This window comes from Dromaius novaehollandiae, chromosome 25 (assembly GCF_036370855.1).
Source record: "Dromaius novaehollandiae isolate bDroNov1 chromosome 25, bDroNov1.hap1, whole genome shotgun sequence".
Classification (NCBI taxonomy): Eukaryota; Metazoa; Chordata; class Aves; order Casuariiformes; family Dromaiidae; genus Dromaius; species Dromaius novaehollandiae.
This window is the reverse complement of record NC_088122.1, coordinates 3,230,497-3,247,751: the sequence shown is the minus strand read 5'-3', so window position 1 is coordinate 3,247,751 and position 17,255 is coordinate 3,230,497. Positions and strand designations below refer to the sequence as shown.

Sequence of the window (17,255 nt, the reverse complement as noted above, 5' to 3'; positions counted from 1 at the left end):
GGGCCTTATTGCACGTAACCTGCTTTGTGTGGGTGCAGCACAGTTTCTGCAGTATGTGGCTTCACTGAACGAGTAAAAGTTTTTGCAGAAACTGGGCAGCTTTTTGTTTTCTGACTCTGCTGACTCTCGCAGTGCTACTAGTCGTATCGGACAGGCGGCATGGGTCTGTGCCTGAGCGGTCCGCACGCCGCAGTACGAGTCCCTCTGGCGTGGTGGGAGCTGCCGAGGCTGAAGGACAGCACATCTGCCGAGCACCTGGGTCCATGTCCGTGCGGTTCTTAAACGGACGGGAGATGGGAGCAAGCGCGGCACGTGGTGAGGTCAAAGGCAAGGTAACAAGGTGCTATCAGAGACACTTTTAGCATCTGAGTGTTAAGAAGTCTGCGCGAGCGGCAGGCTGCTGAGATGCGCGTTCCTCGCACGTCGGCTCCAGCGGGACACGCCGAGCGCTCGGGGACGGGTCTTAAAGTGGCTTTTTTGGGAACTTACAGCACCTCTGTAGAGGGGTAAAGAACACTGAAAAAAGTCTGGGAGACGTCCAGTAACCCCTCGAGGCTGCAGGAAGGGTTTGCTGCTGACCACGCAGGCCAAGGGTGACCACGTAGGTCCAGGCTAAGAAGACCCTAATGCATCTATAGGGGAAAAGCGACCTTCCGGCCAGGCAGCGCCTTCGCTCCGGGAGGAAAGGCAGCCGGAGCGGGGCAGCTCCGAGGGGCCCGCGCCTTGACGCGCGGCCTCCCCTTGCCGCTGCGCTAACGTGGGCCGGGGACCTGCCGCCCAGGTCTGCGTAGACACTGTTCGACTGAGACGTGGGGGAGACTTGGGGCAGATTGGGGGCAGATTGGGGGATCAGGAGCCCCAGGGCGGACAAGCGCGCGGAGGCCTCCGGCTGCACGTGGGGCCCGGAGCCCCGGCGGGACACGAGGAGCCGGACGCACGTGTGTCCCGTCGGGGCCGCACGGTCGGAAGGCGGCTTTTCGGGGCGGGGGGGCGGATCGGGGGGGGCTCCGCTGCCGTTAGCTCGGTCACACGGCGTTTTGGGTCAATCTGCCGGAAAAGCGGCGGCGCTTCGGGCCGCCGGTGCTTTGTAAGGAAACGCGGTGTTGGGAATCGCGTCGCCCGCCCCTGGCGGGGGGGAACCGGGGCGGTGCCGGGACCCCCCCCCCGCTGCCGCCGCCGCCGGGGCCCCGCCCCGCCCCGCCGCGCTCGTTCCCGCCAGCGGCGGCCAATGGGCGGGAGAGCGCGGCGCACGGGGCTTTTCCGCGCCAAACTCCAAAGCCCGGGGAGCGGCGCGGCACCGGCCCCGGCCCCGGCCCCGGCCCCCAGCGCCACGGTGAGTCCCGCCGCGCCGCCGCGCCCGCGGGGGCTGCGCTGCCCTGGCCGAGCGCCCTGGCCGCTGACAGCTGCCGCCCGCCCCGCGCCGCTTCCCGCCTCCCCGGGCGACCCCCCCCCCCCTCCCCGCGGGGCCCGGCCGGGTCGCGCCCCCCCGGTGCCGGCGGCCCCTGCCCGAGCGCGGCGGCAGGCAGGACGTTCCCGGGGGGCGCTGACACCCGCTGTCGCCCCCCTCCCCTTTCGCGGGTCGCCCCGCACCGCCCGGTTTGCCCGCGCCGCCGCGCGTCCCGCTGTCGCCGCCCGGGCCGGGCCGGGCCGAACCGAGCCGGGCGCTGCCGGTCGCCGCTGCCCCGCGGTGGCGGCGGCAGGGCGGTGGCTGCCCGCGCGGCGCCCCGGGGCTCCCGGCGCCGCGGCCCCTTTAAGGCCGCCCCCCTCCCCGCGCCTCCCCCCTCTCGTTTGCATAGTCGCGCGAGACCTGCGGGGCGAGGGCGAGCGGCCGCGGCGGCCTCCGCGAGAGCGACGGGAGCGTTTCAATTGTGGCGCGAGATACAGTTGGCGCGCGCCGCCCGCCCGCGAGGCGGCAGAGAGGCACGGGCGCAACCAAAGCCGTTAGGCGCCGGCGGGGGGGCGGGGCGAGGGCGCGGGGAGCCAATGGGCGGCGGAGCCGGCCGGGCTGGCGGCCAATGAGGCGGGAGCGAGGGGCGGGCGGGCCGGCCGGCTGGCGGGCCTGGCGGCGAGACGGGGCCGGGCGGGGGGGAGGCGAAGGGGTAGGTTGAGCGGTCTCATTGATTCGGTGCCCGCAGCGCGGGCGCCGCCGGGCCGGGCCGGGCCGCGCGGGCACCTCGGGGGCGGGGGCGGTTCGCCGCGGGGCCGGGGCAGCGCCCGGAGCGGAGCGGAGCGGAGCCGGCGGCGGGCGGCTGCCTCAGCCGCGGCGCGGCCCGCGCTTTCTCTGTGGGCAGGACCGCCGCCATGTGGATCCAGGTGCGCACCATGGACGGGAAGGAGACCCACCGCGTGGACTCGCTCTCCAAGCTCACCAAGGTGGAGGAGCTGCGCCTGCGGATACACGAGGTCTTCGGCGTCGAGCCCCCCCGGCAGCGCCTCTTCTACCGCGGCAAGCAGGTACCGCCGTGACAGCCCCGCGCCGCGCCCGCCGCGCCCCCCCCCCGCCCCGGGGCTCGCGGCCGCCCGCTGCCGCAGCTCGGTTGCTTTATTTAATTATTTTGCGTGAAATCCGCGTGTTTTGCTGCCATCTAGTGAGCGCGGGGCGGCCGGGAGCGGCTCGGCTAACGGTGCGCCCCGCGCCCGCCCCCCTCCGCCGGGGCCCCTCGGCGTTTCCCCCCCGCCGCGGCCTTGGGCCGGGTTGGCGCCCCCCTCCCCGCCGTGACACCGCGTGTGCCGAGCCCCGGGCGGCCGGGGAAGCTCGGGGTCCGCCCGCGTCTCTGCGGTCTGACGGGCCGCTAAAAGTTTTCAAGCCGCGGAGACTTCATTGCTTTGGGGGCTGCAGGGAGCTTCCCGGGAATCAGGATCTTCCTTTCCACGAACTGAGATGGCAGCTCATCGCTTTTAAGTTCTTCTGCCCTTAAATGAAAATCTCATTTGGTACAAAACTCATCTGATTGTGTAAAATCGTGAGTGACTCAGTAGCGTGTTACGTTTGCAGCAGGACGTTTACTAGTGCAGTTGTGCGATGACTACTTTTTTTCTCTTCTATGTAAGTTAATATTTGTACCTAAATTAGTATTAAAGTCGACTGAAACTGTTTTCATGTACATGTCCTCTATATTGCGCAGTATCGCACTGCTACGCCGTAGGCTAAAGACATTTCTGAACCAGTGGTTGTTTGTGCAGTGTTTGGAAACTCATTTCAGAAAGAGTGGGCTACTTTCGACTGCCGTTGAGATACTGCGAGATGAGTGGGGTTAAACAGTTTTTTCCAGTCGCTTTTCCTCCCCTTGACCTCTGGTCTAGGAATATTAGAGCTAGATGTATGTTATAATTAGCAGGGTGAGTGTAAAATATGGAAGTATACCTGGACTAGCTTTAATCAGGCAAGTTTGGGTACCAATAGTGGTAAAAAATAAGGTAGCAGAAACTTATACATGAGCAAATGTGCAGCATTTCTGAAGGGGTTGCGTTGCCTCCTTCCCGTGGTGTTGGAGAGGAGCTAACGCGGGCGCGCATTCGGGTGCAGCAGTTGCAGCCTTTGGGGTCCTCCCCGAAGTGATGTGGGAGGACCGGTTCTGGGTGCTGACCAGTTGTCAGCCTTGCTTATGCTGAAGTCAGTGCAAGTAACTAAGATCAAAAACATTTTCATTAGAGAGGCACTTCACAGAGACAATTTCTCTTAGTGTAATACCAGTGGTTCTTAATTTAGGTATGATTTTTTTAGACAGAAACATCTATTCATCCTCTTCTAGTCATCATCCCTCTGCTGCACCCATTAGTGCTTAGTCTGACTTTTTGTGTCATTAGAAATGTTCCCGTTTTTGTTAGTTTACCTTATAAAAGGAAGGAAAATGCTTCTTAATTACAAAAAAAAAACCCCAAAAACCCACACCTGTCTTCAGAGGTATCTCCTCAACTGATAGTACCTTTTTCAGCCTGTCCTTTGAACTCCTGTGGTTTCATGTCCTGTTTGCAGTCTCTGCTTTTCCATTTCTGTTTGCACCTGTTGTTACTTCTGTACTTTGGTAGTGCCTGTTACTGATAGCAGTATAATGTTTGTGATATCACTGTCTTTTTGTTAAGAAGAAAGAAGAGATTTCTGATTCGTTCTTGTGTATCCAAATGATGAGTGCTCATCTCTAGAGCAGAAAAAGTCCAGATCACTTCCTGTACAGTCAGATTTCCAGGGATTGTTCCATAGCCATTTTATGCCATAAATCAGAACTGATTTATCATAGTGATTCCTGTGAAGTGTAAATTTTTGTGGTTTTGCTCTGTTTCCCACTGATAGAGAACAAAGCTCTGGGGGTTGCTTTTTCTGGTGGTTTGGCCTGGAAAGGGATGATCATTTCCTGTATAATTTCTTAGTCAGACCTTAAATATGTGGTGGAGCTTGTCTGAACTTCTAAATGCACTGTAGTCTCGAGTACTATACCGTAACTCTAAAATGGTGCTCCTAATTACCTTTCAAGACCTCTTAGGAGAGACCTATTTGGTCATCTGTACTTCTATTACTATTTGCTGGGACAGGATCTTGATTTGACTATGTATGATGCCAGACTTGGAAAATATACTCTTAAAGTTAGAGAGGGTGTGAAATTAGGACGTGCCTGGCTATGCTGAAAAAAGTGATTAGGTAGTTTCAAGTTGAATTGAATCTTTTTTTGATTTTACTTTGAATGGAAAAATTGCATGCTTGCCTGGAGAAAAATAGGTGATTAACTAATCCTTTGACTCCCACATCATGTTGCGTTTAACAGAACAGTGTTTTAACAATAATCTGGAATAGGTATACAAATACAATGTAAAGACCAGTTTGCATTATGTTCACACTATGGAATGTATCTGAATTAAGGATGAAAAAACTTCCATTAGAGTGCATAGGTAATGTGGAATTATCTTTAAATCTTGGTAGGAATGTAGGGGAGGTGTAGGTCTCTGTCCTTCTCCGAAGTCATAGTTTTAGCGAACATATTGCGCACCTTTTCAGATCTCAAAGAACACAGTGGCTTAGCCTGGGCAGCAATTATATTGTAGCGTGGATGTTCTGTTTCTCCAGGCTGTAAATCCAAATCCTTTGAACAAAGAATGTTTTAAATAGTAAGAACAATCTATAAGTACCTTTGTTGCTGAAGAACTGCCAAGTTACTTGATTGTTAATGGTTTTCAAGCAATGTGGTCTCGCTTAGCACATAAGCAGTTACAGCGTGATGGATGGTTTTGAATTGGAAAATCTCGGTGGAATTAAATAACCAGATTACGCTGATGCTTGCATCGTAGATGGAAGACGGTCACTCCCTTTTCGATTACAGCGTTGGATTGAATGATATTGTTCAACTCTTGGTCAGACAAAGCCCAGCAGTGCTTCCTGCTGTCAGTAAGGAAAAGGATTCTGAACTCTCGGACACAGACTCTGGCTGCGGCTCGGGCCAAAGCGAATCTGACAAAAACTCCCACAATGGCGAAGGTGCCCTGGAGCTGGAGGGCCAGCCCAGCACCGCCGCGCAGCCCGACTGGGCTGACCCGGGGTTTGGCCTCTATAAGGTGAGTTACTGAAAAATGAAGACTACTTAAAACAGCACCTTGCAAAGGGAAATGTTTTTCTGTAGTTTAGAATTTTTGAAAACCTCTCGTGCCCTAGTTGCCTTTTTGTTTAAAGGGGGAAAAAACCAAAATGCACCTCCTTCCAAAAACAAGCAAACAAACAAAACCCCCAACCAACTCACAAAACAACTAAATGCAATATATTTGGGGTCAAAATATCTTGTTTTTGCATTTTATCCTTTAAATTAAAATTATAACATGTTAATCTTTTTTAATATTTGAAGTGCTCGTTTTGATTTTGAAATTTTTCCCAGTATTTTAATTTAGAGTCACTGGATCTGTCAAAGCTGAAACTTTCTTGAATGACTAAAGAAAGTAAAACAAAAGAAAATCTCAACCAGCTGTTCAGAACCATTTTACTCATCTATTTCAGTGCACTTTATTACAGATCTAGTGATGTCTCTGCCAGACTTGTGAGCAAGACAGACAATTTTGAACGTCTGTTACAGACTAACTAATAATGGTTTGTACTAGATGACAAAGCTTTTTGTGCATGTTGCTCTAGAAAGGATTTTTAGGCTTAGAGGTTCAATCTGAGAAGAATGTAGGAGTGCACAAATGAATTTGTAAGATCATCAGTTATGTATCCTGATAATGGTGAGCTTCTTGAGATGGTTAAATCTTCAAGTAGTTTTGAAAATCAATGCTTAATTTGAAAATCCATTTTGGTGAGCTGCATACTTTGCTTTGTGTAGATCAATGACTTGGTTGATGCTCGAGACATGAATATGGGAGCATGGTTTGAAGCCCAGGTTGTGAATGTGACCAGAAAAAAAACTACAAACGAATCAGCTGGTAGTTGTACAGCGCCTGATCAGCAGACAACCATTCCTGAAGAAGATGTAATATATCATGTGAAATATGAAGAGTGAGTTTTCTTACTTTCTTATCTGATACAGTTATCTAGATTGTGATATTGATGGGGAATTTGATTATAGAGATCCATAAGGTAAAACAGTAGTGGGCTGGCACAGTAATTGCGATACTGAGCCCTCCTAATTGTAAGACAAACACATGTGGGCTAAAATCATGTTGTTAGAATATGAGATGCAATTACGCGAGTTTTAGATGGGATACGGTATGAAAAAAGTAAGACTACCTGATTCTGGCCGTGACTGTTGGGGAGAAGGAGATTATGTTCTCGGCAATATTCTCCTATGTTGTGCGGCATCGGTTCTTAAACTGACCTGTCTAGTTATAATCTGTCACATATGATGACTTCTGACGTTGATTCTAATTTTTCTTTTCTGCTCCTCCATGACCACTTGTATCCCAAAAGCTATCCAGAGAATGGAGTTGTAGAACTGAGTTCGAAAGATGTACGTGCTCGTGCACGGACTGTTTTGAAGTGGCACCAGCTGGAAGTAGGACAAGTGGTGATGGTCAACTATAATCCTGATGAACCAAAAGAGAGAGGATTTTGGTACGACGCTGAGATTCTGCAAAAACGGGAAACTAAAATGACCAGGGAGATAAATGCAAAGATATTACTTGGGTAAGCAGCTCTGAGAACAAAATAGTGGTATTCCACAATTGAACTCCCTAACTCTGCTTATGGTTTCATGAGGTCTGATGAGTGACACTGCTGAAAAAATGATGCAATAAAAACTGTGTGACAGAAATGCTTGGTAGAGATGAGGGGCTGGACTACTCTTTTGGGGTGATTGACTTTGTAATACTGCAGTTTTGATTAATTTCTGTTGGAGGAATTGGAGGCTGTAAGGAATCTTGGGACGTGTTGATCTGTGGACTTGCATACTGCTGGGAGGATGGAAAGCACACCCTAGAATGGAACAACCATTCTGCTCATTTTTAATTTCTCCGTTAGTTTAAATTCAGTCCATACTATGCTTTTGTTTTTTTTTCTTCAACGCCAAAGCCCTGTGCTCACTAGGAGGAGGAGAATTGTTTACTGTGTTAGCTTTACTGTCCATAATGGTTTAACAATAAATTCAGTGTAATATTTTGTGTTAACTATGTTAACACAGGGTAAAACTTCACCTTATAACAATGGTGAAAAGTTATTCCTGTTCTCTTCTAAAGGGAAAAAGAACCAACATTTAAGGATGCTCAATTTCAGAAGAAGAAATAAGACTTTTTTTAAAGTTGCAGTTAAAAGTAGACTTCGACATTTCCTCTTGCTGCAATTATTTTGACATTATAAAATAGAAAAAGAATTAATTTGAACTCTTTTTCGGGGGGGAGTACAGTTCTAGGGATAATTTGAATGCTATGAGCATATAGATTCTCATGAGAACAAGAAGGGGTACATTTTTTTTTAAGTTGCGTGAACACTATTTGTTTCATGGTGATGCTGTCATGCCATTGTCCCAGATTATGTGATGCCCTAACAGAGGTTTCTTGTGATACAGAACTAATACCAGACCAATCTGCACTATTGATGTACATGTGGAGCTGTGAGTTCATGCTGCATTATATTTTCAAGGTCTGATCTTTTTGACTTTTTTAACTTTCCCTTGTAGGGATGCTGGTGATTCCTTGAATGACTGCAGAATTACATTTGTGGATGAAATTTATAAAATTGAAGAACCAGGCAGTGTTTGTCCACTTAGTGCCAGTCCATTAAAACGTGAGTTTGTTACATAGTAACAATATAAAACATAAAGTAAATATAAAGAGTAAAATATAGTCTTGTGATTTTCTGCTAACAGTCATTTGATACCCTCAAAGACTAAGTTCTAAAACATGTGCAATTGGACTCCTTCAACTGTTTGTCATAGAGGTAGCATTTTCTGGAGTTTGAAGAAAGCTGTGGTTTCTTTTTGCTAACAGGACAGAATGGACCTGTGTGTAAATCTTGTAAGGACAACCCGAACAAGACCTGCAGAATTTGCGCTTGCCATGTCTGTGGAGGTAAACAAGATCCAGATAAACAGCTAATGTGTGATGAGTGTGATATGGCTTTCCACATCTACTGCCTCAACCCTCCCCTTAGTAGTATTCCAGATGATGAGGATTGGTAAGTTACCAATGTGCGGGTGGTATCACAATTAGCATGTAGATCACGAGCAGAAAGCGAGGTCCAGGGTTCTTAATGCGACCCTTAGGTGGCGATATTGTGACTTGACTTGGTGAAGAGATGTGTGCTCCCGTTCCATATTCTTGTTTTGTTTGACTTGGTGAAGAGATGTGTGCTCCCGTTCCATATTCTTGTTTTGTTTTACTTTTTTTTTTTTAAATAGGACTTAATAGCTTTCTTTGACCATCAGCCTAGCGAAAGCCTCTTTTTAAGGCAGTGGCTTTCAAATTTTTTTCCAATTTGGGGACTCAAATGCTTTTTTCAAAGAACCGCAGACACCTATAAACCAAATGGAAATGTGCCAGTAGGCTTAACTCCTGTAAATATTTTTTTTATGGGTCCCTTACAGGTGGTCCACGGGCCTTTGGTTGAAAATGACCATATTAGGTTTTCTTCCATGTGTCCTGTTTCAGCATTTTATAGTATTTTTGACATAGCTGATTTCCTGACTGATCTCCAATAGCTTGGAAGATCCTGCAAGGACGCTAGCTAATACATACCTAATTCCAGCATGGAGAGTTGCTTCATTGTCCTGTCTAGTTTCAAAGGGAAAACTTGTTACATTATAACTCGCTATATTTTGAGGAATTCTCTTTTAATTTAAGGTTTTGCTACTAGTTAATTTTCATTGGCTGGTGACTTTAGGTATTGCCCTGAATGTCGAAATGATGCAAGTGAGGTGGTTTTAGCAGGAGAGAAATTAAAAGAAAGTAAAAAGAAACAAAAGATGGCATCTGCTAATTCATCTTCACGGAGAGACTGGGGAAAGGTCAGTTTAAAAGTCGCTGTTCTTGTTGCGAAGAATAGTGTATGTTAGTTCCTTGTAATTGTTGGCTGATTGGTCTTGCTCTTTGAAACAGGGTATGGCATGTGTTGGTCGCACAAGGGAATGTACCATTGTCCCCTCTAACCATTATGGACCAATTCCTGGGATTCCAGTTGGCACCATGTGGAAGTTCAGAGTTCAGGTATGAAACTGAATCCTGGAATGAGCCACTGGAAGGGAAAATGGGATTGACAGAAGTCTTTTATGGGAAACCTGAAGCTCTTATCTCCAAATCCGTGTCACTGGAGGTGTACCTGCAGAAAGGAAAGAATTCTGGCTTTGTCTAGGTCAAGTGTTCCATAACTAATGTTGCATTGTGCTGGCATTTCAAGTAATATCTGCAGTGTTCTAAAATTCCTGGTTTTTTTAATAAGCAATCAAGGTGAGAGAGACTGAAATTTTCTAATCTCACATCAGAAAGCCTTCCATGTGTTCAACTTACTGAAACACCCAAAAAGTTATCTTTGAAATGTGTTTTCTTTTTCTGTCCTCTCCTGGATTTTTTTGGGATGATGGTGGTGAGGATGCAGTTTGACCCTGTTATATATTCAAAACAAATGTGAGAGTGCTATTAGTTAATTTAGTTCCAAGACCAACAGGTAGTCATGTTGATCATAGCCTCTGGAGAGCAGTTGCCTAGCAAACTTCTACTTTTCCCCTCCTGCCAGGTGAGCGAATCTGGTGTCCACAGGCCCCACGTAGCAGGTATACATGGCAGAAGCAATGATGGTGCCTATTCCCTGGTGCTGGCAGGAGGCTATGAGGATGACATAGTAAGTGAATCTTGGTTATTTATATTTCAGCACCAGCTTAACTCCTTGTAGTTAAAACAAGGACTTGGTCTTAATTACTTTTTACATTCTGCATCAGATATTTCCCCATCTTGATGATACTTATGTTCTTCAGAATAAAACTAGGCAAAAGAACGCTACAGTACGGCAGCATGTGTCAACTTGAGAAACGAGGTCAGCTGAATTCAGTTTAACATCTATATGTCAGCTCTTAATCCAGGAATCCTTAGCTGCCTTTTCAGGCTCTCCATTTCGTCCACGGTTTGAACAGAGAATCTCGCTGATACTTTGCCAGATCTTTTGTGTCAGAAGAATGTGAAGTACAAAGCTTGGGACGGAAGTGCTACTTCTCAATATACCTGTCAGCTTTGCTAGCCAAACCTAACCCTTACTGGGCTTTACCAGAGATTGCTGCTCATTCTTCTTACAGATCACTAGTGTGTTACTAGCTGCCCCTTTCCTCTCCCAAAAGCCGGTTAAACCTCATGGAAAACAGATGGCCACAAATGTAAAATATATCTGGATTGATGTTGCCAGTCTTAATTCTGTGTTACAAGGCCATGTGGTGGTGCAAGTACTGAGACATAAGTTACATTATCTTTATCTAGAACATACCATGCACTTGCAAGCAGATTCTGTGTAAGTGGTGCACTGCTATCTTGGCAGAGGTCTCTCTGCACTATTAAGGTGTGTGATGAGACAATAATTGTCACTCTGACTTTTCTGTGCTCTTATTGGCAACATAAGAGGCAAACTGCCTCTGGGAGAATTAAATAGAGGAATCATTTTTCCTATTTCAGAATACTGTGTTAAAGCTACCAGATGAAAAGACTCTTCTCATGCTTTGTTTTGAATTATTTTGTGAATGTGTTGAAACCATCCGTATGTTTCAGGATCATGGAAATTCCTTCACATATACAGGGAGTGGAGGTCGTGATCTTTCTGGAAACAAACGTACAGCGGAACAGTCTTGTGATCAAAAACTCACCAATATGAACAGGTTGGCAATGCTTTCACTCCATTCTTAAACTTAGCAGCTGGCAATCTGTCAACCTGAAAAATTATTTATCCAGTCCATGTCAAAAGAAACCAGCTAAGCAGAAAAAATTTCAAAGTTAAGTTTCTGCTGTACTGTAGGCTGTAGATCAGTTGTGCAATGGAAGCATTTCTTCTAGCACACGGTAAATGAAGCAGAATTGTAAATGGGCTTGGTCTCAGATTAATGTTGACTGAAATTTAAGGAATAGAGAGAAATTAGTGTAGAAGTTTTCATGCTCTCCTGAAGACTTTGCAGCCCTTTGTGAGCCATCCTGGGAGACTGGATCACTTTTAAGTTCTAAATTAGACTTGGAAAAGCTAAGCATGTTTTTTTTGATTGGTTGGTTTGTTTATAAACTGCTACTTTGTACATATAAGTGTGTTTTTGCATCGAGAAGGTGGCCCATGCAATTACATAGGGATAATATAATAAATAATCTGCATATTTAAAATACAGCCCCTAGTAAGGATGCTTAATAACTATCTCCAGAATTCCTATCATTATACAAGATACTTGAAAGTATTTTTAAAACAAAACAAAAAGACTGGCTGCATTCTTTCCCAAGATGAAATTCAGCAAGGGCTCCCTTTGTACCTGCAAAGTGGTGGTAGCTTCCAGGTTTTTGGTGGGCCATTGCTATGGTTCGATACAATCCTAGTACATTACTAGCCTTTGTAATAATGGTAATCAACTGTAGCAATGTGTTACTCCGAACAACACAGTGTAGTTAAATCTTTTACTTATTAGATGGATTACCATGCATGCTGTCGTTTGCTTTATCCTCCCTCTTTGATTCTGGAGCAGTCTGTCTGGTAAATACATTACATTTAATGAACTTTCTCTCACAGAGCTCTGGCTCTCAACTGCAGTGCCCCCATCAATGACAAAAACGGAGCTGAAGCAAAGGACTGGAGAGCTGGAAAGCCAGTTCGAGTGGTGAGGAATGTAAAAGGAGGCAAACATAGCAAATATGCTCCAGTAGAGGGGAACAGATATGATGGAATATATAAGGTAAGAAGGGTTTGAATTCTCCTACTGAATTAGGGAAAGATAATTTAGTTATGGTAAAGGGGGTTTTATAGTTTCTAGTGAACTTATATCTGGCTTTTTTTTAGGTGGTAAAATACTGGCCTGAGACAGGGAAATCTGGATTTTTAGTGTGGCGCTACTTACTTAGGAGGGATGACGAAGAACCTGCTCCTTGGACCAAAGAAGGAAAGGACAGGATGAAAAAGCTTGGCTTAACGATGCAGGTACTCTTTCTGGAACGCTGTCATGTTTCCATTGGACTTGATGGCTAGCAAGAATTTTTCTATTATGCATTCTTGTTGAGGATGATCTACTTTGCGTTATGTAGGAAACTAAGAATTAGGACAGTCCTCCTTAGACTGAGGGAAACACAAGTGCTTTCAATCTTGTGGGTTGTTTTTCTTTTTACATCAGGACGCTAAACAGACAAAACTTACTTTCTTGTACTGAATTTTTAGTCCGAATAAGTGCTTTGCAAGAGCAGGAAAGGGAAGAAGTAAATGTGTTTTTTTTATTTTTATGCATGCAGACAAATACTTCAAAGCACTACCTTTTAATTTCTAAAAGTGCCACTCTTCCCCCCCCTCTCTTCAGAATTAGGTTTGTAGGAAAGAATGATAGGAAAACAGATGATGAAAATTGGAACTATTCTCAATTTGTTGTGATATGAATTGGCAGAACTTAATACTCATTTCACTGAGTTATGTTTTAATACCTAGACTACACAGTAAATGTAACTTAAAATTGAGCTAGTATTCTATTTTGATTTGTACATTATCAGCAGAATAATTAAATTCTGCTGTTAGTTGCAAATGTACAAGTTAGTGAACAGAGGAGAAAAAATATTTAAAACTTCAGAATTAAGACAGCAGACTTGAACAGGGATTGCTAGTACTATTTGTAGCCATGGATTTCTCTTTTTTTATTAAAAAAAAAAAAAAAAAAAAAAGGACTCCTGGAGCAAAGGAAGTTCCAGTTTTTAGCAGACTTAGGTGACTGGTTTATGGCATCTTAGGTTATCAGTAACTGCTAGCCCATTTATTCTTTTTTCTTGTTAAAAGAATCTGTTTCAGTTTACTTTCTTTCAGTATAGCAAGGTATTGTCCAAGCAATTGATTTCTTGTTTAACTTTATAGTACTCTAGCGATGGTATGAGAAGTCTGAAAAGTTAACTCTGATGTTAGACCTGTTTTGAGCAAGAGGTTAGACAAGATGACCTCCAGAGTCATCTTTCCAATCTGTAATAATCTGTAATTCTCTGAATTGGCATGTTTGCATTGGATGCTTTTTGTTTTGTGTTTCTTGTAGTATCCTGAGGGTTATTTGGAAGCTGTTGCAAATAAAGATAAAGAAAAAGAAAATAATGGAGATGATGAGTTTGATACCCCAGGGAAAGGAAAGAGGAAAAGGAAATCAGCAGGTTTGTGGAGTAGGCAAGTGAATAGAGCAAGCCTTGTAGGTTTTTGTGTATTTTACCTAATCCTTTATGGTCGCTTTTTGTTTGTTCATTTAAGAAGTTATGTTTTTCTTTCAGGTGGAGAAGAAAAACTCATTACCTCTCCTACAGGGACTCCAAAGAAAACTAAAGTTGAGCCCTACAAGCTGACATCTCAGCAAAAATCTCTTATAAAAAGCGATGAAGCCAATGAAAAACTGTGGAATGAAGTACTAGAAGCTCTCAAAGATGGACCGGTAGATCATGCTTTTTATTCCAGAAATATTGTCAATTAATTACCGTACTATTACTAGACCTAAACCTCTTGGCTGCATAAAGAAATAGACTCAGAACTCCAGCTGTTTTGTTTTTTTTTTTTTCCTTTCAGTGTAGGCATCCACAGGATAACTTTATAGCACTGTATTTGAGGTCAGTTAAAAAAGATAGGAGCTTGTTCATGTGACTCTTTTTTTCCTCCTTGAACTTTGCAGAAAAAAAAATCATGACGGCCAAAACAATCCCTTGCATTTTACAGTTTTTTTGAGTGTGCCTTTCAGTCACTTTGTATGATGTTCTTCTAGCGGGTAATAGCAGTAAGTTGATTCAAATGTTCTCTCTACAGAAATTTCTAAATAAAGTTGAAGAGGCCTTCCTGTGTATTTGCTGTCAAGAGGTTGTCTTTCGGCCAGTCACGACTGTATGCCAACATAACGTGTGCAAGGTGAGTAGTTGGTATAGCTATATTGTATAGCAGCTGAGCAGCAAGCCTTGAACTAACTACGCAGTGGTGAGAGAGAGGTTTTTTTGTTTGTTTTTGCCAATAGTTAGTCTTTTATCATTAGTCAGGTTTATATATGAAAGCTAATGATTTGGTAGAAATTCTTTGGCATAGAAAAGTCTGTGCTTTAAAGCAAGTTCCACTATGGCATTGCTGTTATCTGACTTCTTAAAAAGGTGGCAAGGGAAGCTCCCTGCTGGCAAAGTAATACTGCTAGGTTACATTGATGGACTTGTTGACAGTGTTGCAGAGTGTATGGTTTTCTTTGCTTTGTTTCTGAGAAATGCTGTGCAGAAGCCCTGTCTTTAATGGTTGCAGGGGAATTCTTGATCTTTAGTAGTGTAATTGTATGAAACATTCATACCGTATACTTAAATACTGTGCCCAGGACTAACACTCTCTGAAGAGCATTATTGCACGTAATGAAAAGAAAAATTGTCTTGTCTCCAGCTGCCTGCCTTGCTTTGTTCTCGGCCATTCTCTGTTCTAGTCAATACCTGGGTGAACTAGGACATAAAAGGCCTCTCTCCAATGCGGATTTGTAGAGTAAGCTAAATTGCATATCTGTATTTCTTAATCATTTTATTTTTCTCTTTTACCAGGATTGCTTGGATAGATCCTTCAAAGCTGAGGTGTACAGTTGTCCAGCCTGTCGCTATGATCTTGGCAAAAATTATACCATGCAAGTGAACGAAACACTGCAGGCCATTCTAACTCAGCTCTTTCCTGGATATGGCAATGGACGGTGATTTTGTAAAGCACTTCTAATTTTCTTTTGTTCAAACTTATTAATGGGTTTTCAATGGGCTTAATTTAAAAAAGTAGTCTCTGTGTTCTCCCAGACCCCTAAAAAAAAAAAAAAAGCTTAAAGTCTTCCTGTTTAAAAAAAGGAACTATAAACTTTGAGGAATCTCCTTTTGTTTGTTTGTGGGTTTTGTTTTTGTTCTAAATGTGGCATTTTTTTTCTTTTCCTGAAACCTACCATTCATCAGCACAGACTTTCCCCCTCCCCCCCTTTTTTTAATATGGACTTACAAAGTGCTTCCGGTAAGGCTGCTAACAATTGTGAAAGTTCTCGGAGTGCCCTCCACCCCTCCTCTTTTTCCCTCTCTCCTTAAATTCCCCCCAAATGGCTTGGTTGCTAGAACAATCTTCGAAGTTTGTGGATTTGGCCATAAAGGTAGATTTGTGCATCGCCTTGGCAGCATTTTAATGCTCAGCTTGTACAAGATGGTACCTGGCTTATGTTCTATTACCACAAGTGGGTATTTACTATTTTCAAAGAACTTTTTTAATACATTTGACAGACTATCAAAAGCCATTTCCTGCTAATCTTGTGTATCAAAAAAATGAAGCTGCTTGCATATAGCCAAGTAGTTGGAGCAATATGAAGTACTACCTCAGTTGGACTTCTCTCTTATTAGGGAACTATTTGTTCAGCCAGGTGCTGTCTTCTATCCAGAAATGCCATTGTGGAATATACTAAAGCCATTCTTAAGTGCCTTTTGTCCTTTTCTGAAAGACTGGGCTCTGAATCACCATATACTTTTTTTTGTAAGCACTGAATTGTTTAAACTTGCCAACCGGATTTTATTCTTTGGATGAAACATAACACTGTAGCTGTATATGATTAGCATGGATTTGCAGACTTTCAGGTTTCTTCCTAATGCTAGGTGTATTATGGTAACATGACTTCTTTGTTTGTTTCACTGCATTTCTACCTGGAAATGCAGAATAACCAATTCTGAATCTTTTTTATGATACATTTTGTTTATTGTACATGACACCCAGAAGGCTTATTTTTGTGAACGGATAGTCTTTTTCTAACATTACCAAAGTTTGCAGTTTAATACCTCAACATGACAGGAATGTTTTAATCACACTTTACTGCAGACAGACTGGAACAAATGCGCCTATTTTTGGTTTTCTTAACTCTTACCCTTTTTAAAATTATAATGTTAATATGTTAGGGAAAAAACATTTTATAGGGGTTTTGCTGAATTTGTCAATTTTTTGTACAATGTGCAAGTTGAAGTTCTCAAAATAAATATCTTTTCAGATTAAAGCGTTTACTGTTTTCCTTTAGCTCTCTTTCTTTTTCTGGTTTCTAGGTCTAGCCACTTGTGCCAGAATTTATATTTGTTCCATTATGCTAATCTTTTCTAAGGCCTACTACTTTAATTATGATTTTTTTTCACTACAGAGAAGTTGTGGAAATACGAGTTTGATATTCTTGTCTTAAAGAATTTGCTTTTAGGCAACAGTGAGAGGCATATATTCTTTTCAACTTAAAAAAGCAAAACAGGACTCCCCAAATCTGTCCACCTTTTCGGAGTAAGTTACATTAGGTTTTAGTGCTGTGGAAATCTAAATGTGAAGTAGGAATCTAATTGGCTGCATATTTAATGAAGAAAAAATTGTTAGAACTGCCATGTTGTATTGCATTAGAGGTGTTCACAGCAATTAGTGTGAGCATCCTTATCAACTTCTCAAAATGGAGAAACATTTAGTTTTCATAGACAAATGCAGCTGAAGTAAATGAAGAACACAGGCATTTAAGATGTTGAAAATGAAAGCTGTGAAATTGTACAACTGTCACTTAATCTGCCCTCTTTAAAATCAGTATATTTTCAGGTCAGTGTTAACTTTAGAGAACTTGCACATTTCCAATTTCAGATGTTTTTACTGAAATTGTCCTGCTTTTCATTATATA

General features: G+C 44.0%; 1 protein-coding gene across 3 annotated transcripts; it reads left to right on the top strand.

Moving 5' to 3' along the window:
• The first annotated feature begins 1,313 nt into the window (after positions 1 to 1,313).
• Positions 1,314 to 16,607, top strand: UHRF1 (ubiquitin like with PHD and ring finger domains 1). Of its 3 annotated transcripts, none has more exons than XM_064497525.1 (17): positions 1,314 to 1,333; positions 2,292 to 2,454; positions 5,281 to 5,544; positions 6,300 to 6,472; positions 6,884 to 7,099; positions 8,088 to 8,194; positions 8,398 to 8,584; positions 9,290 to 9,413; positions 9,505 to 9,612; positions 10,139 to 10,243; positions 11,155 to 11,261; positions 12,149 to 12,311; positions 12,416 to 12,553; positions 13,638 to 13,749; positions 13,864 to 14,021; positions 14,387 to 14,485; positions 15,145 to 16,607. In XM_064497525.1, exons 2-17 carry the CDS (start codon positions 2,302 to 2,304, stop codon positions 15,289 to 15,291), a joined length of 2,361 nt encoding a protein of 786 aa, XP_064353595.1. In that variant the 5' UTR covers positions 1,314 to 1,333; positions 2,292 to 2,301; the 3' UTR covers positions 15,292 to 16,607. The 3 variants fall into 3 exon arrangements, with proteins under 3 accessions (XP_064353595.1, XP_064353594.1, XP_064353593.1); XM_064497524.1 differs by lacking the exon at positions 1,314 to 1,333 and adding an exon at positions 1,799 to 1,920; XM_064497523.1 differs by lacking the exon at positions 1,314 to 1,333 and adding an exon at positions 2,003 to 2,099.
• The last annotated feature ends 648 nt before the right edge of the window (positions 16,608 to 17,255 follow it).

Excerpts from the sequence above, each read along its gene's own strand:
- UHRF1 (XM_064497525.1), top strand. The coding sequence starts at position 2,302 with ATGTGGATCCAGGTGCGCACCATGGACGGGAAGGAGACCCACCGCGTG. Across the intron at positions 5,545-6,299 it reads CGGGGTTTGGCCTCTATAAG|ATCAATGACTTGGTTGATGC; the intron begins GTGAGTTACTGA and ends TGCTTTGTGTAG. Across the intron at positions 10,244-11,154 it reads GAGGCTATGAGGATGACATA|GATCATGGAAATTCCTTCAC; the intron begins GTAAGTGAATCT and ends CGTATGTTTCAG.